Here is a 20,698-nt window from a genome sequence, read left to right as displayed (position 1 = left end):
CTTACACCGCCCCTCCCCTCCCCACCGCTTTTCGCCCTCGCGCCCCCTCCCCTCAGCTCTTCCTCGGTCGGGAGGAACCAGGAACGCGGGAGCCCTGCGTCACCCGGGCGATCGTGTCCCCGCCCACGAGGGCGAGGGTGGGCGTGGTCAGAGGGTGTGGCCGGGGCGGGACTGGAAAAGGAGGAGCTTGGTGGGAAAGAAACGGGGAGGAGCTGCAGCGGGCGCAGGAAAGGAGCGTGCGTCGTGACGTCACGAAAAGAGAGTCCTTATATATGGGGCCTCCGGCGCCATCTCATTCTTTCAGCTGTAGGAGTTTGCTGGTTGTGGGTAAGTTATCGTCTTACTGGCTTTAGATTTTTTTTTTTTTTTTTTTAAATTTTTTTTTTTTTTTTTCAAATTTTTCTTTTTTGTAATTGAACCTCGAGGCCTTACATACTTTAGGCAAGCCTGCAAGTGCTTTACTCCCTTTTAGTTCGTTTTTGAAGATAAGTCCTTCCTGTTTGGGGCCCTTGCTTCCCTTACCATTGGGGTCACCCAAAATTGGCTGGTGTTTCTAGGCCAGTCGCTTTGTAAGGCTTAGGAAGATGGAGAAGTTGCGCCTTCGGTGCAGGCGTGATCCCAGGTCGGTTGTTGGGGCCGAACTGCGGAGAAGACTTTGGCTCGCGTTCCCGAATGATGAAGCCTGTGTTGGTAGGGACATCTGAGAATGCTGATGAATGCCAACAGCTCTGATGGCGGCACGTGCCAAGTCACTCGGATAGGCCACTGTAGACCGAAGCCTGATCCCCAAGTTGCTTTACCTCAGGAAATGTCTGCAGGGGGAGCCCACGTGTGTCTGGTAACTGCGTTCCGCAGTGCAGCATTTTATTCTGGTCCTAGTTGTGCCCCGAGTAAAACGATCTTTTTTGTAATAAATACTAAGTACATCTTTTATTGTCTTACGCTGGAATTTGTGCATGTCGGCTAAGCGCTCCAGCGCTGAGGTACTCCATACCCCTTAAACTGTTGAAATTGTGGCTGCTATGAGCTCGCGGCATATGTGATATAAGAAGAATGATTTAAAGTTCTTCTGACTTAAATGAATTAACCTATTTTTTTTTTTTCAGGAGGAATGGCACTGTATACGGGTGCAATGGCATTTAATGGCATTTTATGGACAGGTAAGAATTTGGGAAAGGTGGAAAGTGAAACATAAGAGATGATTTTTGTGTCAAGCCTGTGATGGTGTAAGAGTAGTGGGCAGAAGGGATTTCTGAAAAATTTTTATTCTGAGGCTTTGAGACGCAGAAGCATATTTAATTCTTGATATGAGGATATTTCTCATTGTGAATATTTTTGTTTTCTAGTTAACGAGCCAAAGAAGGGTGAGAACTCAGGTAAGTTAAATTTACCCCTGAGGGAAGTATGATTGAAAAACAGCAGGAGTGCCACAATGATGACATTTATTTGCTACTCTTGACTGTAAGAATGACGATAATCTTAACCACCATTATTCTAACTGAGGCACAGAAAAAGCTGGTATGGGGAACGTGGAGATTCCATCTCAGTTGACAAAGTTTTCTTCTTAGGTACTAAACAGCCTCCGGTAATGGGCATACAGGTGAGGAACTTAAGTTATTCATGCAGTACTATATTTGGCTTAATTATATATGAGCTTCCCTTATTTTCATGGCTAAAGTTAATACTGGTGGGAGGAGGAAGAAGCAGATACCGTGATGGTTGCATAGTTCAGCAGATAAATCATGAAGAGATTTACCACCTGTCTGATGTATCTGGGATTGAATTTTGTGGTACTCGGCATCACCATTAAGGGTTATTTTCTTAACATTCTATTTAAATTATTTCATAGGCACCAGAAAGCTAGAAGTTGAAATGGTGAGTGAAATTATTCAGTTAAACGTAGGTAACAGGGCAAACTACTAAAGGAACAAAGTAATGGTGTTTCAGGGGAGTGTACCTCTGTGTAGTAAGCAGTCCTACTGTGGCCTCTGAACACATTAGGAAAATGCCAGATCCTTGCCCTGTCACTATTTATTAAGACATTCCATTTGTGAACAGCCTGGATGATGATAACAAATACTGACTGATATATGAAGGTCTTAATTAGCTCTAACTGATCCCAGGCATTGTTATTAGCTTTGGGGGGAGAAAATTCATCTTTGGCTATTCTAAAACCATTCGTCATTTACAGGTGGAGTCTGACCACTTGGAGCAACCTTAATTTGAGTAAGTAATTAGATTGAAGACTGAGAATGCTTGCAAGTGGCATGCCTATTGCTTGGTTTGATAGCTCATATTTGAGTAATGGATGTTTGCATTTTGGTTGAGCTTGTTCTGTGGGGTTTTTGTAATGATGTTAATCAAATGTCTGACCTGAAAAGAGCATGTAGACAAATTTAACACTGAATAACCCTGTGACAATCAGTGAAGAAAATTTTAATGTTTTTAGCATATTAATGAAGGTTTTCCTGTTTTTATTTTAGGTAATGGTTAGAAGAGTCTGGATGGCTTGCTTTGGTAAGCAAATGTTTTTTTTCTTTCCTGGTATCCTATGCTTTACATACAATTCTGAAGTGATTTTTAACTAGTGTTTGTGATACCAAATACTATGCTCAGTAGGACAGGGAGCTGTTTATTTTAAAACTTTGAGTAATTTGCCTATTGTCTTTCCAAGTTAGTAGTCCTCGAGTGTTATGAAATGGTGTCTAAAACGGAACTTTTTTTTCAGGTCTAGATAATGAAGACCTTTATAAAGGTAAATATATTTTGTTAATCTTAAGTATTTAACAAAATGCTGTTAGTGATGATGTTTTAAACAGATGGGAATCTCTCTGAAAGAGAATGAAGCCAAATTTGAAACTGAAACAGTAATTGGTGAATCTTAAAAAATCTGCCTATGAACCACCTTTTTAATTAGACTATAAAAATTTCATAGGTATGGGGAGTAGGCTTGGCTATGATGCACCGTGGAAGTTTTCAGAAAGGTTAGTAATTTAAATCTTTTTTGGTGCTGGGGATTGAACCTAGGGTATGCTGCTAGGTGAATGCTCTACCACTGAGCTACACCTTCAGCCCTCAAGACGGACTCATCTAAAAGCTGATACAATGATGATAACATAGTTCAGCAGACTAAACACTGATGAACAATCAAGTCTTTCGCTCCTATCTGATGTATCTTGCTGCAGTAACCTTTTATTGTCTCCTTGAAAACATTGAGGAACATGGATCACAAATGTCTTTTCTTTGCACTGTTAAACTACAGAATTAAGGATGAAGATGCAAGCCAGGCATGATGTCTCATGTCTGGACCTCCCATCTACTCGACAGGCCAAGACGTGACTTGAAACGACCTCAAGGTCAGTCAGCCTGAACAGTGTACGTAGTAAGGTTGAACTTCATCTCTTGAACTCCTGCTTGGGAAAGTGGAGTTTACTTTACAGCATGATGCGTGCCCAAATTTCCTGGCTTGTTACTTTGCTGCTTATACAGTTAAAATGAATAGAGGGAGATGGCATAGGACCAATTGTGCATTGGGAGCCTGGAGATTTGAGCATTAGGGGCTCATGCAAGTGAAAGCCACATTCTTTACCACTTAACAATACCCCCTACCCTGTGGGAAAATTTTAAATGGGTTTTTCCCCTTTTCCATACATACAGGTAAAATTTGTGACCCTGAACCCTTTAAGGTAAGAACTTCTGTATATCTGTAATAACTTGCAATGTAACCAATGATGTGATGATTCTGCCAAATGAAGTAAAATGATATCACTTATAAAACCGTTCCATTTTGATGCTGAGGTTACAGTACTGATTAGTATAACAGGATACTTTTTAGCCATAATTAATAGTGTGTTTTTTTTTCAGGACGTTGTGGCATCAGTGGGCATATGGCTTACCCTTACAAAGGTGAGGATTGAGTATGTCCGCACTCTTCCTAGTCCAGAATACATGATGATCTCACCTCACCTTGAACTCTCTCACTGATTACTTGATGATGAGAAAAGATCTGATATTCTTGTGTTTGTTTCCTAACTACTATATGGGTTGAAGTCTGGAAATGGCACTAAAATCACTGTCTTTATTGCAGGCAGCTGGATAGTTGCTCATCGGAGAGAAGATTAAACATGTCAGTTTTAATAAATTGGTGGAAACTGTCTGGAGAAGGGTATATTTTTTTGTTACTGAGGTTATTCTTTTCACCTATCAGTTGTCATAAGTGGAAGCATGTACACAAATTAGAGATTTCATGGTACTGCTTCACTTTTTAGAACCATTTAAAAAGATGCAGTTTGGGTTATTCCTGTGTAAAAACAAGTGGGCTAAAGCAGTGGGGTTATTAAGACTACTGGGAAGAAAAACAAGCCTTTTGTTATCCAACTACAGATAACCAAGGCTGGGAACAGACTTTTAGCAATCAAAATGTTAATAATTATGCTAAGGTTGGGTGTGGAAAATAGCTGGATATATCAATGTGGCTCCCCTCAAAAGGTTTATTAAAGTGGGAATCTACTAGGGTGCTTGGTGAGTATTTCCCTATCATCTGAAGCCCTGATCTAAACTAGGTAAACTTAGTTTCTGGAGTTTAAGCACTTGATAAGCATAATGAGGCAATGCAGTGACTAGTCTCCTGGAGAAACTATCTGTAAATCTGTCTGGGCATGCTAGGTAACTGCTGGCAGCAGCCCCGCCCTTAGCCATGTTGGCATGTTTCTGAAGCCATTCGGCAGGTCTTTGAACCAGCTCCCTTTATTTACATTGTGGTCATTTCACAATGACCTAGGGAGGACATGAATTTCATCCCTCTCACCAGCATTTACCTAGGTGTACATACACCTGGAATACTTTCAGGTGCTGTAAGATTTGAGGCTGAGCATTTTGGCCGTGAGGTCTCCCTGTAGTAGGCTTCAACCTTTTCCTCAGCTTTCCAGAGTGCTGAAATTACAGCTTTGTCCAATGGTTCATGCCATCACCGTTTGCTACCTGTGCTTACCTGTGATAAGACCAGTCCATGGGCAGTTCAGTGAAACTTAAATGTTGGGCATTTAGCAGTGCCAAAGCTCTGGGTTTCTACGTTGGCCAAGATTCTAGCACTAAAAACTTGCTGTGCTTCATCAGTGAAGGAACCCCATGATTCTGGTTGCAAGCCAGATTGGGTGAGAACTGAATTGAATGTCCCTGTAAGGTCAAGATTGTACCTAATCAATGAATTTGGGTTCTCCAACTTGGTTTGCAGCCAGGATTATGGAAAAGATCACAGTTGTAAAAATTAGTTCAGGATCTTGCTATGTAGTTAAGCCTGGTCTTGAACTCACTATGTATAGCCAGATCTGGTGCAGGAGATCTGCTTGCCTCACAAGTACTGAGAGTACAGTTCTGTGCTAACGTGCTTGGCTTCAGTGACAAACTGTCTAGAGGTTAAGTAACTGGGCCAATGATAGGTGCCAGACGGAGTGGTGAAGCCAGCAATTATATATCCAGGAGTGTCCAACTCAAGATTTTACATCTGAGGTGTACTTAGGGGAGATTTACAGATGAAGATGGGGGGGTAGCTTTGTGAGCTAAGGTCTCATTCAAGTTGTCCTTAAAAATTTAAGATTTAAAAAAAAATGAGAAAATGAAAAAATGGAAATGAAGTGTTGGTAAAGGGGTAGGGAGGAGGGGTGAAGGGAGAGCAGGGACGGGGAAAAAATGAACCAAGACCTGTCATGTAAAGGTACAAGATCCCAGTTGAATGACTACTGTATACCTAAGATATACCAATAGACTCAAAAATTTTAAGATTTGAGGGCTGGGGATTCTGCCGCCTGCCTCAAAAGCACAAGATCCGGAGTTTGATCCCTGGTACCAAAAAGTCTCAAAAGATTTGCAGTGATTTTCCTGCCCCAGCCACCTGAGTGGTGGGATTACAGGTATGTCACCACAATGGGCCTCGGGTGTTACATAACATGCACACGTGCACGTGCACACACACATACAGCATCTAATCGTGATACTGGTTAAGAAAAGTACCCGTAAGGCACCATCCTTAAAATTATCCTTAATGAAAACCAAGATCAGTGTTATATATAGATCAGTTTGTTTCCCCAGAAAGGGAGGTTTTTGTAAAAGCTGTATACTTTTTTCAGTGACAGCCTATGAACAAAGACTTCATCTGAACATCTCTTCCCAACATGGGAGGACAAAGCTGTCTATACTGACTTGGTATTGCAGCTGGCAGTTTTTTTCCTCTTCAGTGCTGGGCATCAAACCCAGGGTGCAGCACGTGTAGGTAAGCCCTCTCCACTGAGCTGTTACCTCCAGCTCCATAAAATCTGGGTTTTACAATTTTAGTCCACTTAAATGAAAGCTTTATTTTACATTCCCTTCGATTTCAGAGTAAGCATTTTTCCAGGCCGTGCTGAAGAAAGGCTTGAGCAATGCCTAATGTGACATGGCAGGATTGTTTGGCTCTTGGCAACCTAGGACTTTTGGTATTTATAGCTTAGGAAATAAGTTTGGATGTCATTTGTAAACTCATTTCTGGGAGTGACTAGCCAGAATCAGCTCTAAATAAGAGTGAATGACATTTAGCAGGCAACACATGGGTATAAAATTGTATTTCCCTGCCAAAAAGGAAACCTAGAGATTCTCAGGTCAGGCAAAACTGGATACCCTTAAGTCATGACTGCCAGCAATGTCTTTTTGGGTTGAATACACTAAAATGAGGGAGACATTAGGAAAAAAATAGGGAAAAACCAGCTACTAGCAAATCATTTCTGCAGCAGGAAAGGACAATGATCCATACATGGACTAAAGCATCACATATTTGTGTGTAGAGCATGTTTTCAAGCAGATTATAGTATCCTATTAGAGCCTTGAGAAAATAGGTATTTAATGTCTACAAATCAAAAACACAAGAGAAAAGGGGGTAGTCAAAATCAAGGCCATATTCCCATTCTGTGATGCTTATAGCTTTTATTTGCACAAGAGAAAGGGGGTAGTCAAAATCAAGGCCATATTCCCATTCTGTGATGCTTATAGCTTTTATTTGCACCAGTGGAATTTACAAGAAAACCATACATTTCAGTTCACTTTGTGTATATGAAGTTTGGTCAATTAGTATTTTCAGTTATTGAGCTGGGCAGTGTTCTCCTGACCCTGAGGCAGGAGGACTGCCATGTGTTTGAGGCCAACCTGGGCTACAGTGAGTTAAAGGCTAGTTTAAACTGCATAGTGAGACCCTGTCTCCAAAACAAAGTACGACTTATTAGAATGATTTGGTTTTGATTTGTGGTACAGGGGATTTTTTTTTTTTTTTTTTTTTTTTTGAGGAGGAAATGCTACAATTTGTTCACATTACCCACAATTTCCAATACAAACAAAGTAAAGCCACCACTTGGGAGCACAAGTGTCTGTCTTTAGTGGCATGGCCCGTGGCCGAGGGAGGCCCAGCCAGGCTCTGCGGAGGGGAAGGTGCAGGGGGATGGGGCACCACTGGGATCCTGGAGGGTACCCCTGCTAGCTTCCACCTCCCACTGCTACCAAAACTCGGGGGGCGGGGGCGGGGGGGGGCTGCACACCTTGTGAGCTGCTTGGAGTGTGATGGTGACAGCAGAGGACACTGCCAGTCTGAGGAGCCACAGGGACACAGGAGCCTTCCCTTGGCACTGACAATTGGCCACAGCTTCTGGCTGGACTTCTGGACTTGGCCAAGGACGGCTCTGTGACCCCACCCAGGGTCTTGTGTGATAAGCTAGTCAAGCACTCTACCACCAAGCTGCAACCCAGATCTTCTGAATTCTTCAATCCCATTTTCCCCATCAAGCTCATTATACCTACTTTACAAATAAAAGCCATCAACTGTTTTTTATTAAACTGCTGATATATGTATGCATACCTATGCCATTCTTTCCCCAAATACCTATAGAAGCCTCATCCAGTTTTATTGGTTTGTTTTTTGAGAAGAGATCTCACTAAGTTGCCCAGGCTGGCCTTGAACTTTCGAATCACCTGGCTCAGCCCCCCAGGTAGCTGTGGTTACAGGTTTGTTTCCTCTTCAACTATAAAATATATATATATATATTTGTTGTTTTGTTTTGTTTTTTGAGACAGGGTCTCACTATGTAGTTGAGACTGACCTGGAACTCACTATGTAGCCCAGGCTGGTCTCGAACTCACAGGATCCTCCTGCCTCAGCCCCCCAGTGCTGGGATTACAGGTGTGTGCCACCACGCCCGGCTTATAGATGTTTATATATGGATAATGTTGAATTTGTGTAATGCTTTTGTGTGTTATTGGGGATAGAACCCAGGGTCTTTCATAGTAGGCAAGTGATCCATCACTGAGCTAACATCTCAACCCTGATTCAGTTTTTCATTTTCATTCACATTATTTTCTACAAATGTCTCTTCGGATTTTGGCAAGAAGAGCGCTACGAGGTAGCCAGAGAAAGTACTGTTTACATTTCGCATATGTAGGAAATGAGGCTAAGTGAGATTTTTCTTGAAGTGAAACACTGAGTAAGATTTTGTGACTCATTTCAGTGATGTTTTCTGCATTATGTTGTTATTCTTACTATATTGTGTTGGTAGTTTAAATGTCACCGTGAAGCTTAATTTATCAGTCTCTTGAGGCTGGATGAACCACAACCTTCCCTCCATCACCAGTATACAGAAGCAAGCATTTTCCTTCATGATTTGACTTCCTCTGACCTATGTGAATAATCTGGGTATGGAAAACATTATTAGAAAACATTAAGCTACTGTATTTCTCTAGTAAAAAGCCATCTTTATACTCTGCAAGTAAAAAGGAACTTCAAAAAACTCAACCAAAAATTAATAAAAGCCCTAATAGTACGTTATCAAATCAAAATCAGGTATCTTCTGTTTCTTATTGTGAAAAATATTGCCTGGGTTACTTTCACCTAAAAATTTGATTGTCAGTTTTGTGGCAGACCTGGATCTGATTTCTGCATTGGTGAAGCACAGAGGACAAAACTCAAACCCTCAACTTTCTCGATGGTGTGAATGATTCAAAGAACTCTTTTCTGCTTCTGAGTTTGTTGGCCAGGAGACTTGAATATGATAGGGCTTCAGTTCCTCAGGAGGGACAGCATCAGGGGCATTGCTCATGAGATCATGTCCCTGGAAGGATTTGGGGAAGGCAATCACATCTCTGATAGTTGGAGCTCCAGTGACAAGGCACATCAGTCTGTCTAAACCTGTGAGTAAAACACAAAGGTCACCGGTGAAAAAATGTATAGCAGTCTCATGTTTTATTCTAGAAAAGTGCTCAAGACTTTTTCTTTTGAGACAGGGTCTTGCTTTGTAGATTAGGCTGGCCTTGAACTCACTTTGTAGCCCAGGCTGGCCTCAAACTTATGGTGATCCTCCTGCCTCAGGGTCCCAAGCGCTGGGATCACAGGTGTTTACCATCAGACCCAGCTCAATCAATTTTTTGTTTTTTGAGACAGGGTCTCATTTTATAGTGCTAGCTGGCCTTGAACTTGCAGTGATCCTTCTGGTCTGCCTCTTGAGTGCTGGGATTACAGGCATGTGCTACCACACCCAGACTTCAGTTAATAATATTTTAATAATGGTAAAATATACTTTAAAAATATATTACTGAGGGCCGGGGATTTAGCTCAGTGGTTCTGCTACCTGCCTTAAAAGTGCAAGGACCTGAGTTCAATATCCAGTACCACAAAAAAAAAAAAGTTGTGTGTGTGTGTGTGCGCGCGCGTATTACTGAGTCTTTGGATTCAATCTCCAGTACCAACAAAAAATAGTTTATTGCTGAAATTAAAACAAATTCTCATTGAACTTGAGACTTAACTTTCCCCACCCCCACTATAAATAAGATGAGAGTCCAAATTTGAGACACAAGGCTATGGAATGAAATTTAGTTTTACAGAAAGATAAATTATTTACCTAAGGCGATTCCTCCATGGGGGGGCGCCCCATAATCCAAAGCCTGGAGCAGATGGGAGAGCAATGTTGCATCTTCCTGAAATTCAAAAAGTACCCCACTTAAATATATACTGAAGGTCAGTTTCAACTACATAGTGGGACCCTGTCTCAACCCCCCCAAAATTATATAAAAAATATATATATATATTTATACTGAAGGGATATTAAGTGCCACATACTAGACATAGGCGCTAAAGGCAAAATAACAAATTGAGTTAAAAAATATCTTAAGTGGCCGGGCATGGTGGTGCACGCCTTTAATCCCAGCACTCGGGAAGCTGAGGCAGGAGGATCATTGTGAAGGAGGATCATTGTGAGTTCAAGACCAGCCTGAGCTACAGAGTGAGTTCCAGGTCAGTCTCAACTACATAGTGAGACCCTGCCTCAAAAAAAAAAAAAAAAAAAAATCTTAACACTACTTTACTAATAGCAACAACTCACTGGGAAAGTGTAAAAATGCTATCTTTTGAGGTTTATAGTGTACCAAGGAAGTAACACAAGTCACAGATGCTCAGAACATGTGGAAAAGTGCCAGGTATTTTTACTGCAAATGCAGCCTTCTAAACTGAAAATGCTAACAGAGTAAGACTAGTCCAGGGGGTGGAGGTGTGGGCTCCAAAAGTAGGATAAGAAATAGGGACTACCGTGTCTCAGCAACCGAGGGAAAAGAACGACAGTGAAAGTGCAACAGGGTCAGATTCAGCTAGAAGGGAGGACAACTCGGAGGCCAAGAACAGGAACCTGGGTTTGGTGACCAGGGGAGCAATTTCTGTGCAGCAGCAGATACAGAAATGTGGGAAGTGTCTGGAAACAGTCATCCAACCAGACTGCAGAGCAGAATCGGGTGAGCATCCAACAAAGACACCAAAATCTCACATTCAGAGTTTATTTAATTGGTCTGATGTGGGGCTGAGGCATCTGTTTTCCTTTTTATTTTAAAACTGCTTTCTAGGTGATTCTATTCTTTTTCTTTTTTGGTACTGGGGATTGAACTTGGGTCCTTGCATTTGCAAAGCAGGCGGCAGAACTGCTGAGCTAAATCCCCAGCCCTAGGTGTTTCTATTTTGATGTGCACAGGGAGGAAGCAGAAGCAGTGTGTTCTTACTCTTCTGAAAACTGCGACAATGAAAAGACTGAGCAAGGGAGACGAGCTTATGAAGGGAGGCTCTGACCCACACGAGAAAGGCTGCAGAGTCCACAATGCTTTTGGAGCTAAAGGGGGAATCTGATGTTGAGTTCTCCAGACCTGCTCTCACATGTAAGGTCTTCCATCCTACCCCACCCTTACTGAATCCCACAAAATGTTTTTTAGGACCAGACTGAGACTGTTTTTTTGTTTGTTTGTTTTTCTTTGTTTTAAAATAATGCACAGCAAATCCTGAGGTTTACAGCCGAACGATACTCTTTAAAGTCCTGAATACCCCACTCCCTGTCACTCAAATATAACTGTAAAGGTCCTTTTAAACCTCTCTCTTTCTCTAACATCCATCCCTGGAGATGAGGATCCTGGGCTCAAGAGCCACCCTTCAATTACTGATCTTGCTTCCTTTTGTTGTATGACTTGGGCAAGCTCCATAACCTGCCTCAGTTTCTCATGTTGAAAACGAGCAGAATATGAAGATTAAGTGTGTGGATGAATACAGGTATGTAAGCATCCCTGGTACAGGAAGCACTCACAAGCAGCTCTTACCGTCATTTACTTTTCCAAGTCGTACACTGAAGGTAGAGAGATAAGCTGACACTACTTTGTACTTAGCAAATCCTCCGTTCGCAGTAAGTGTTTAAAGAAACTGACAAATACGCAGGTAAAACAGTGAGGCTAGGTTAGAAGAGGAACGTTACCTTTAGTAATGTTGACAGGATGTAACGCTGTAGCTCTGCATCGTGAATTCGAATAGAACCACCTCCTATCTCACTGCCATTTAAAACCAAGTCATAGTGTTGGCTGCGAACCTAGAAGATTCAGAGTCTTTATGTCAGAGGAAATTTCCAACTTTCTAGTTCTACAGGTTGAAGACATTGTAGCTATTTCAAAGATAAAACATTAACCCTGGTTCACAGTTTCTTCTGAGGCTTCCAGAACCAGGTCCTATCTTCAGACTGTGAACTTTGAATTTCTTTGACTTTATCTGCATATTTCCTTTTCATGTGGAAGTACAGAGAGGGTACCTTTTCAGGTGCAGTGTACAGGAGGTGACTGTCACTGGGGTGGGGAGCAGTGAACGGGTGGTGGGCTGACTCCAGCTCTCTGGGATTGCCCTCCTTAGGGAGGAAGAGCGGAAAATCCACCACCCAAAGGAAAGAGAAGCGGGTGGGGTCACGAAGTGCCACTCCTCTCCCTTCCAGAAGGTCGGCGCATTGCAGTCGTAATTTCCCCAACAAAAAACACTGCAAATAGAGGACAGAAACACTGAGTTAGCTCCTTGACACAGTATCAGGAAATAGCCTGGATTCTAAAGCACACCATTCTCTAGTAAAAGATTTGCCAACTCTCTCAGGAGGCAAAGACCTGAGGAGGAGCTGACTGTAACATGCGTGACAGCGACCTTCAGACCCAGGTCCTGGGTGAGTACCAAGTAACAGGGATTAGGACACAGTTGTAATCCCAGCACGCGGGAGGCTGAGGCACAGTCCTGTGCTGGGTTACACAGAACAGCCACACGTGGCCCAAGACACGCGTACACCGTCACTCTGAGGCCTGGTCTATCTTACCCTAAAATATCTACGTAGGGTACTTTCACTGTGACGTTTTCAGAATGTTTGTTTGTTTTTTGAGACAGGTCTCACTCTGTAGTTGAGACTGACCTGGAACATCACTACATATCCCAGGCTCGTCTCAAACTCACAGTGATGCTCCTGCCTCAGCCTCCCGAGTGCTGGGATTACAGGCATGTGCCACCAGGCCCGGCTTTGGATTTTTTCTTTGTTGTTTGTTTTTTGAGACATTTTCAGAATGTTAATGTTCCCGGTAAGTCTGGCTTTCTCTCAAGAAAGGCCCAGGAAGAATTAGAGCGATATGTTCCTAGAAGGGAACAGCAGAATGTTTGGTCATACCAAGACATTATTCAGCAGCTAGGTTAATTTGCAGCAGGGTATTATATAAAATCCCAACTTCTATTTTAAGAAATGCGCTGATAATGAGACCTGCAATTAAGTACTGCATTCTAATACTGCAGGGGAAAGGACGGATAGTAGATTACATTTAGCTTTGAAGCTGAACTCTGAAACTTCCTTTGGAAAAACATAGTAAGTAAAATATAAATACACATTAGAAGAATGAATTTGATAAAGTGCTAATTAGATACCATGACTGTTTATTAAAAGATTAATTTCAATTATTATTATTACTACTTTGGTTTTTTTGAGGCAGGGTCTTGCTACATAGTTCAGGTTGACCTTGAACTCACTACAAAGACCAGGCTGGCCTCAAACTCAAGGCAATCCTCCTGCCTCAGCCTCCTGAGTGCTGGGATTACAGGCGTGCACCACCAGGTCTCACAATACCATGTCTTTAAAAACAGGTATATACAATGAAGGACGGAATTTATATCATGCTTAGCCTTTAAAGCATACTTTTAATCCTCACGTTTGATTGTTATGTTACACTTCTGTGCATTTTACAAAGATTCGTGAAGCTAAATTCTGTCTCTCGTAAATGTGAAGAATGGCACTGTAGTCATTTCATGGTGGTAGCACTCACCACTTACAGCTGCTGCTCTCAAGGACAAGGGGTCCTCCTTGGTCAAGTCAGTCCAAGGATGTCTGTCAGCCCCGCAGCCCTCCAGCACTCTAAACTGACCTTATTTATAGAAATTCATTATGTACAAAGGTTTGCAACTACCAAATTTTCTTCATCTGCAAAACTTTGCAAATGAAAATATTTTTGATGCCTGTATAAGTAATATCACTGACCCTTAATCAGAGTCAGATCTAATCTGTGTAATGTCAACGGAGGAGGCTGGAAGCTGATAAAGATTCCAGTTTTGTGCATGTGTTTTAAAAGCCACATCAGTGACTTACTTTGTAAAGGCAGGCATAGCATCAGTAAGGTTCTCCTGCATACACACACCATGACAGACAGACACAAACTGCAGCATGTTTTCCTTCAGTATACACTGAGTATGGACAAAACTGACAATATGTCGGGACATAACAAATCTCTAACTTGTGCAGAATTAAAGCAGAAAATAGAATCAAGATCAGTAACAGAAGATATCCAAGATACCATTTCTTAAACTATGCTTGGAAATCCAGTAACCCATGCAAAAAGAAAGCAAAGGATTAAAATTGGAAAATGTTTTCTTTGCAAAATGATGACATACATCCTAATTCCAATTTGATAGCCCCCCGCTTTCTTTGGTACTGGGGATCAAACTCAGGACCTTGTGCTTTCGAGGCAGGCAGCGGAACCACTGAGCTAAGTCCCCGGCCCTCGATAGGCCCTCTGTAAGTAGTGCAATGGGCAGTATACTCACATATTATGCAAAAGAGATGGGGGCTACTCTATCTCACGGGCCACGGTCAGGCTTCTGACCTCTGTGTCTCAGTTTCTTCGTCATTACACTTACGTGATCTCCATGGTCTTGTGAAGGGCACAAGCTCTTATTAAATGTATGATTTGGTTTAAAATTATTGTAGGCTATTTCTCTTCAAGGGTTGCTTTACAATATACTCTAACTAAGCCAGGTGTGTCTATAATCCCAGCACTTGGGAGGCTGAACCAGGAGGATCGCCCTGAGTTCAAGGCCAGACTGACCTACACAGAGAGACCTGGCCTCAAAAAAACCCCAACTAACTAAACAAACAACAATATACCCTAAATAATGTCATCTCTACATATTTTCATGAGATGCATTTAATGAATTCTAAAAGAATGCCATGTAATGCATTATAAAAGAATAATGACAAATAGGTATCCATACATCTAAAAAATCTTATGAAACCATATTTTTTCAAGGTAATAAAAGTATCCCTATAGAATTATTCAATTCATACAACTTGCAAGTCAGGCAAAAATATAGTAGCTACTATAGCCACTATATACTATTAGTGGTAAACATTTAAGGTGTCAAATTATGAAGAAAGATAAGAAAGTAGCCAGGTATAGTGGCGCACGCCTATAATCCCAGCACTCGGGAGGCTGAGGCAGGAGGATCACTGTGAGTTCGAGACCAGCCTGGGCTACATAGTGAGTTCCAGGTCAGTCTCAACTATGTAGTGAGACCCTGTCTCAAAAAAAAAAAAAAAAAGATAGTAAGTAAAAAATATTCTTGGGCCGGGGATTTAGCTCAGCGGTTCGGTGGCCTGTCTCGTAAGCGCAAGGACCTGAGTTCGATCCCTGTTACCAAAAAAAACCCAAAAAACAAAACAAAGAATATTCTGGAGGACTGTGTCAGTTTAAAGTGCAGGAAATATCAGGCTAGGGATGTAGTTTAGTGGTAGAGCAATTGCCTAGTACATGCAAGGCCCTAGCTTCAATCCTCAGCACCACAAAAACAAAACAAAAAAGCCCCCAAAAATCTCAATACAAATCAGTGAGATTATTTAAGCAGGCAGACTTTCAGTCCATGGCCTAAGAATGACCTATTGTTTCCTTTGATCCCTTGCCATGCAGAGAGGTTCCCTGTAGTGTTTCAGGCACACATTTACCTCAGTTCAGACCACACAAACGCGACTGGTGCCTGGTCTTCATCACACAGCACTGTAGCAGGTTTGCCTGGTACGGACCTTGTGAATATGACCCCACAGTACAGACTTCTTTGTATCTGATATCTTTTTTTGGACGAGGTTATACTCTTTTATTATTAAGGATTCCACTTCTATGACTGTCACAAAACTGGGGCTGAGATAAGTCCTGAAGGTAATTATGCCCCACGGTGGATTTTCTGGTTATGATCACGCTCATAGCTCCTGATCTCAAATGGAAAACCTTATGCTCACGAGGCCGCCATCCCTGCCCTTCTATGCCTGACAAATGCCAGAGCCAACTATGTAGGAAGATTTTTCAGAGAAGACGATGACTTTGTCTTCCCAGAAGACAAAAGCTCCACTTGCTTTCTGAGGCAGATAGCAGCCCTGAACCACAGACAGGCGGGGGCCTGCGCAGGCCTCAATCAAACTGCAGTTTTCACACAGCACATTACAGAGTACTGAAAGATATTCGTATAACAAAGTGATTCCACTTTCTGAATTAACAGTCCATTTAAAATATGTACACATGCACGGGAGGAGAAAGGCAGCAGTCAGCCTCCACCGCGCACACACACACACACACACACGCAGATAATTCCTCTTACTGCTTTTTCATGCTCTCCAGCAGTCAATAAGACCAAGTCCTCCTCCTGGATCTCCATCATTCGGGTTAATTCCAGTCTATGCTCCTCCACTATGAACTTGGCAACTGGCAAATTCCAGTTACTGTTGGCTTTCAGGAACACAGGTAAGACTTCCTATGACAAAGAAAGAGACTTACTCACACTTAAGCTTTCAGCCAGCAGCCTCACTGCTCACCCCGAACTAAACCCAGGTAGTCCACTTCCAGTATCAGATATAACATTTTCACATGGTGATGAACTGTGTACATAACACTATCCTTTTCTTACAAGTCATTACGACACAAACATTTTTTCCTACATTAATATCCTTAGGAAACTAAAAATTTTATTTTATTTGTAAATTGAGTTTATTGGTACATTCTAGGTAGACAGTACAGTTCCATTCATCATTGGGATCTTGTACCTTTACCAGATATAACATTTTCACATGGTGATGAACTGTGTACATAACACTATCCTTTTCTTACAAGTCATTACGACACAAACATTTTTTCCTACATTAATATCCTTAGGAAACTAAAAATTTTATTTTATTTGTAAATTGAGTTTATTGGTACATTCTAGGTAGACAGTACAGTTCCATTCATCATTGGGATCTTGTACCTTTACATGCCAGGTGTTTTTGTAAATATACCATAACATTTAACCTCTCCTATATGGTTTCATTCTCTTCATTATAAATGACACTTTGAAGAGCATAAAGTCTCCTTAAATCTAGGATCCTTTCCTTAAGTATATCACAGAAAATTACTGGCTCAAGTAGCAAGAGGCTTTCCAAAGTCACTGACTCTAAAATGGTCAAGGTAACGTATTTGTCCAGTGACACTATGTTTCCCCACTCCTGCTCTGCCCAATTTCAGTTCTGCCCTTCCCAAGCCAAGAACAGAAAATGTGCCTGTCAATGGTATGTTTGTAATTTTAAAAGGGACACAGAGGACAATGAATATAGGTTTAGTTTCATACCCGTCATTCTGTTGTTAAACCTCGAGCATGTGGGGCTCTATTTATTTTCCTAACTGGATTTAATAGCTTTGTTTACTTAAAAAATTTAAAAGGCCAGGGTTGAACTTTCATATTCTAATTAATGGAGTAGTCAACTAAGCTGAAGTCTTAAAGTAATACTGTTCTAAGGGACAAGAATAACAAAAAATAAACAGAAGAAAGCAAAAGAGTGATCTCAAATAACAAGGCCTTCAACAGTAAGGGCTCAAGCAATAATTAAAGCACAGAATACCAAAAAGGAAAAAAAATCTGCCTCAACTCCTTACCTGATTAAAATGGTCAGTTGCACATTTTCTAATGGACTCAATATCTTTCCTTTTTAAGTACTTCTGATGAAAGAAAATCAAAAATTAATCAACAGGATACTTAGCTTCAGAAACATGTTCATGATAGCAAATGAGATACAAATACATTTTGTGTCTTTCCATCACTATAGTGGGATTTAACAAAAATTTAATTTCCACTGCCAAATGACAAATTTTTCAAGCTTGTTGTAGGACTTTATTTCCCTAATTACAGAGGCCTCACTGGGAACAGTTCTGTAATACGCAGAACAAATAATTCAAAGTTAATCTAAGTGAACTGTGAAAGAAAAAACTATTTTCAAAGTAACAAAAGCATTCAGATTTTTTTTTTTTTTTTTTTTTTTTTTGCAATACCAGGGATCAAACTCAGGCACTTGCGAGGCAGGTACAGTACTACTGAGCTAAATCTCCAGCCCAAAAGCATCAAAAGGATTCAGAATTTAATTTTTTTTGGGAGACAGTCTCACTATGTAGTTCAAGCTGGTCTTGAATTCACCATGTAGTCTAGACTGGCTTTGAATTCAATGGTGATCATCCTGCATCAGCCTCCTGAGTATTGGATTACAGGCATGAGCCACCAAATTTTATTTATTTATTTGTTTAAACTGGGGATTGAACCCAGGACCTTTACACTGAACTGCACCCTTAGCCTTGTTTTATTTTTTGAGACAGAGTGTCATTAAATTCCTAAATTGCCCAGGTTGGGCTCAAAGTTAGGAATCTCCTGCCTCAGCCTCTCAAAGTACTGGGATTATAGGTGTGCACCACCAAGCCTGGCTTATTTCAAGTTTCTTAAAACTCTTCCTATCTTACATTTTTAAAATCATCTGTCTTTCTAAGTGAGATCCTAAGATTACCAACAACTATACTCACAGGGCATTTAATCTAGGATGTGAGGTCTAACAGTGAACAAATGACATGTATCCGTGTAGTCCTGTTAGTTGTTGTTTCTATGGTCCTGGGAATTGAATCCAAGACCTTTGCACTGAGCTACACTCTTATCCTTTTTTATTTTTTTGTATGTTTGGGTTTTTTTTTTGTACCGGGAATCGAATTCGGGACCTTGTGCTTACAAGGTAGGCAGTGGAACCACTGAGCTAAATGCCTGTCCCATCTCTTTTGATTCTTTGAGGCAGGGTCCTGATACACCTGGGCTCCAACCTGTGATTCTCATGATTCAGCCTCCCATGCAGCTGGAGTTACAGGTGTACACCACCTCTCATAGTTCTCAATATCTACTTAGGGAAGAACAGATCCCTGAAATGTCATCAATAATAACAGGCAGCTGGGCATGGTCAAAAGTCAGCACGTGAGAGCCATGCTGGAGCTGATAATAGGGCCATGAGCCTTTGCTTTTTTTTTGTATTTTTTTTGTACGGGGGATTGAACTCAAGACCTTGCACTTGCAAGGCAGGCATGGTGCCGCTGAGCTACATCCCTGGAGGCCAAGAGCTTTTGGACAGAGGCTGGAGATGAAATAGTGAATATTGTCTCATTCTCATAAAATACCCCAGTGAAACTGTCCTAAGTACAGCAGGGCTTTAAAAGGGGGAATAAAATATAAAGCCCCAAATACTAAGCGTAAGCTTGTCTTCCTAATATTTTACTGTTCTCTTAGAGCTTTAGGGACATTGTGAGACTCTATATTAAAAAATGTTAAAAAAAATTTTTTTATATAGAGAACTGTTCTTTCTCAAGTTTAAATGTGCCAGTATTGAACATACTTACTTCCAAAACATACATTCTAGGAAAAACACAGAATTGTGTCACTTACTGCTCCTTTGCGGACACATATGGCTTTGACGGTTCCTTGGGGCTTACTCAGTGCGTCTTGGAGAAATTCACTCTTCGTGTTTCTGAACACATCACTGACATCTATAATCTGTAAAATGGGTAAAAAAAAAAGGGGTAACAGGAAGTCATTTTTATCTCAAACCACTGTATCAACAAGATTTTTGATTTGTTTTTGAGACGGGTCTATGTAGCCCAGGCTGGCCATAAACTCACAGCAACCCTCCTGCATCAGCCTCCTGAGTGCTGAGATCACAGGTGTGTGCCACCACTCCCAGCTTAAATTGGTATTTATTAAAAAAAAAAAAAAGTACATGGTTATGATTCCGTGTATATTATTATTTTTCTTTAATTGTAAGATCTAAGCACTGACCATTCATAGGCCATGTAGAACTCAATTCCCTTTCTTTCTTTCTTTCCTTCCTTCCTTCCTTCCTTCCTTCCTTCCTTCCTTCCTTCCTTCCTTCCTTTCTTTCTGTAATTTGCAGTGAAGTGCTCAGGAGGCTGGGAGGACTGTGAGTGGAGAATAGCATGGGCTACATGGACAGTTCCAGGCCAGTGAAATCCTGTCTCAAAACAAAAAACAAACAAAAAAACAAGACAAACCAATAAAAACAATTTATGGTGAAAACTGATTCAGAAATGTCACCAGCATTGGGCTGGGGATTTAACTCAGTGGTTCTACTGCCTGCCTTATAAGCGCAAGGTCCTGAGTTTGATCCCTGGTACCAAAAAAAAAAAAAAAAAAATGTCACCAGCATCATACAGATCAAGGGAGGTTGCTCTTCAGAAGCAAATATAAAGGCGATCCTGGTATCAAACTCCTCTATCTACATTTGGTTTTAAATACTTACAAATCTTAATAATCTGAATAAATGCTTTTACATGTTCGAACTTAAAAAAAATTATTTTTTGTTATTTTAAAATTAAAGATATTGTTCTTTTATTTTGTTCATCCTCTTATTTATTTATTTATTTATTTTTGATTTTTATTTTTTGGTACTGGGGATTGAACTTGGGTCCTTGCGATTGTGAAGCAGGTGGTGGCACCACTGACCTAAATCCCCCCTGCCCATTCACCCTCTTTTTTGAATTTAGAAAATTAAAATATGCTTTTTTTTCCTTTTTATTGAGTTTATTGGTACAATCTAGGTATACAGTACAGTTACATTCATTATTGGGATCCTGTACCTTTATATAATAGGTCTTGATTCTCATTTTTTTCCCCTTGTCCCTGCCCTCCCTTCACCCCCTCCTCCCCTCCCCATTTACAAACACTTTATTTCCATTTTTTCAGTTTCTCATATGTTTTTCCTCT

The 20,698-nt window shown here is 41.0% G+C and overlaps 1 protein-coding gene, 1 long non-coding RNA gene and 10 other non-coding genes across 13 annotated transcripts in view; 11 read left to right on the top strand and 1 right to left on the bottom strand.

Annotated features, from left to right (window-relative positions):
* The first annotated feature begins 664 nt into the window (after positions 1-664).
* On the top strand, positions 665-741 carry LOC117285614. Its single transcript, XR_004516698.1, has one exon. It is a non-coding gene; the product is annotated as a small nucleolar RNA SNORD74 (small nucleolar RNA).
* A 472-nt stretch (positions 742-1,213) lies between these two features.
* On the top strand, positions 1,214-1,276 carry LOC117285625. Its single transcript, XR_004516709.1, has one exon. It is a non-coding gene; the product is annotated as a small nucleolar RNA SNORD75 (small nucleolar RNA).
* Positions 1,277-1,425: 149 nt separating this feature from the next.
* On the top strand, positions 1,426-1,506 carry LOC117285663. The gene has a single exon (XR_004516730.1). It is a non-coding gene; the product is annotated as a small nucleolar RNA SNORD24 (small nucleolar RNA).
* A 201-nt stretch (positions 1,507-1,707) lies between these two features.
* LOC117285622 lies at positions 1,708-1,774 on the top strand. Its single transcript, XR_004516706.1, has one exon. It is a non-coding gene; the product is annotated as a small nucleolar RNA SNORD77 (small nucleolar RNA).
* Positions 1,775-2,058: 284 nt separating this feature from the next.
* Positions 2,059-2,119, top strand: LOC117285615. Its single transcript, XR_004516699.1, has one exon. It is a non-coding gene; the product is annotated as a small nucleolar RNA SNORD44 (small nucleolar RNA).
* Positions 2,120-2,345: 226 nt separating this feature from the next.
* Positions 2,346-2,410, top strand: LOC117285623. Its single transcript, XR_004516707.1, has one exon. It is a non-coding gene; the product is annotated as a small nucleolar RNA SNORD78 (small nucleolar RNA).
* A 382-nt stretch (positions 2,411-2,792) lies between these two features.
* Positions 2,793-2,870, top strand: LOC117285666. The gene has a single exon (XR_004516733.1). It is a non-coding gene; the product is annotated as a small nucleolar RNA SNORD79 (small nucleolar RNA).
* Positions 2,871-3,008: 138 nt separating this feature from the next.
* Positions 3,009-4,160, top strand: LOC104870163. The gene is made up of 4 exons (XR_782456.2): positions 3,009-3,356; positions 3,658-3,686; positions 3,865-3,906; positions 4,088-4,160. It is a non-coding gene; the product is annotated as an uncharacterized LOC104870163 (long non-coding RNA).
* On the top strand, positions 3,098-3,178 carry LOC117285616. Its single transcript, XR_004516700.1, has one exon. It is a non-coding gene; the product is annotated as a small nucleolar RNA snR60/Z15/Z230/Z193/J17 (small nucleolar RNA).
* Positions 3,724-3,801, top strand: LOC117285613. The gene has a single exon (XR_004516697.1). It is a non-coding gene; the product is annotated as a small nucleolar RNA SNORD47 (small nucleolar RNA).
* LOC117285665 lies at positions 3,941-4,017 on the top strand. Its single transcript, XR_004516732.1, has one exon. It is a non-coding gene; the product is annotated as a small nucleolar RNA SNORD81 (small nucleolar RNA).
* A 3,998-nt stretch (positions 4,161-8,158) lies between the features above and the next one.
* Positions 8,159-20,698, bottom strand: part of Dars2 (aspartyl-tRNA synthetase 2, mitochondrial) — a 26,178-nt gene continuing 13,638 nt past the window's right edge. The window contains exons 11-17 of one of the 2 annotated variants that reach the window (XM_010635587.2): positions 19,364-19,471; positions 17,551-17,613; positions 16,244-16,396; positions 12,117-12,335; positions 11,790-11,900; positions 9,909-9,984; positions 8,159-9,199 (exon numbers count right to left, since the gene is read on the bottom strand). In XM_010635587.2, coding sequence (XP_010633889.1) covers positions 8,985-9,199; positions 9,909-9,984; positions 11,790-11,900; positions 12,117-12,335; positions 16,244-16,396; positions 17,551-17,613; positions 19,364-19,471 — 945 coding nt within the window. In that variant the 3' untranslated portion in view covers positions 8,159-8,984. The remainder of the gene's footprint in view (positions 9,200-9,908; positions 9,985-11,789; positions 11,901-12,116; positions 12,336-16,243; positions 16,397-17,550; positions 17,614-19,363; positions 19,472-20,698) is intronic. The other variant, XM_010635589.2, reaches the window with a different exon arrangement.

Source organism: Fukomys damarensis, unplaced genomic scaffold (genome assembly GCF_012274545.1).
Source record: "Fukomys damarensis isolate Sample0158 unplaced genomic scaffold, DMR_v1.0_HiC HiC_scaffold_11, whole genome shotgun sequence".
Classification (NCBI taxonomy): domain Eukaryota; kingdom Metazoa; phylum Chordata; class Mammalia; order Rodentia; family Bathyergidae; genus Fukomys; species Fukomys damarensis.
The sequence above is the reverse complement of the archived record's forward strand: the minus strand, read 5'-3'. Positions and strand labels throughout refer to the sequence as shown.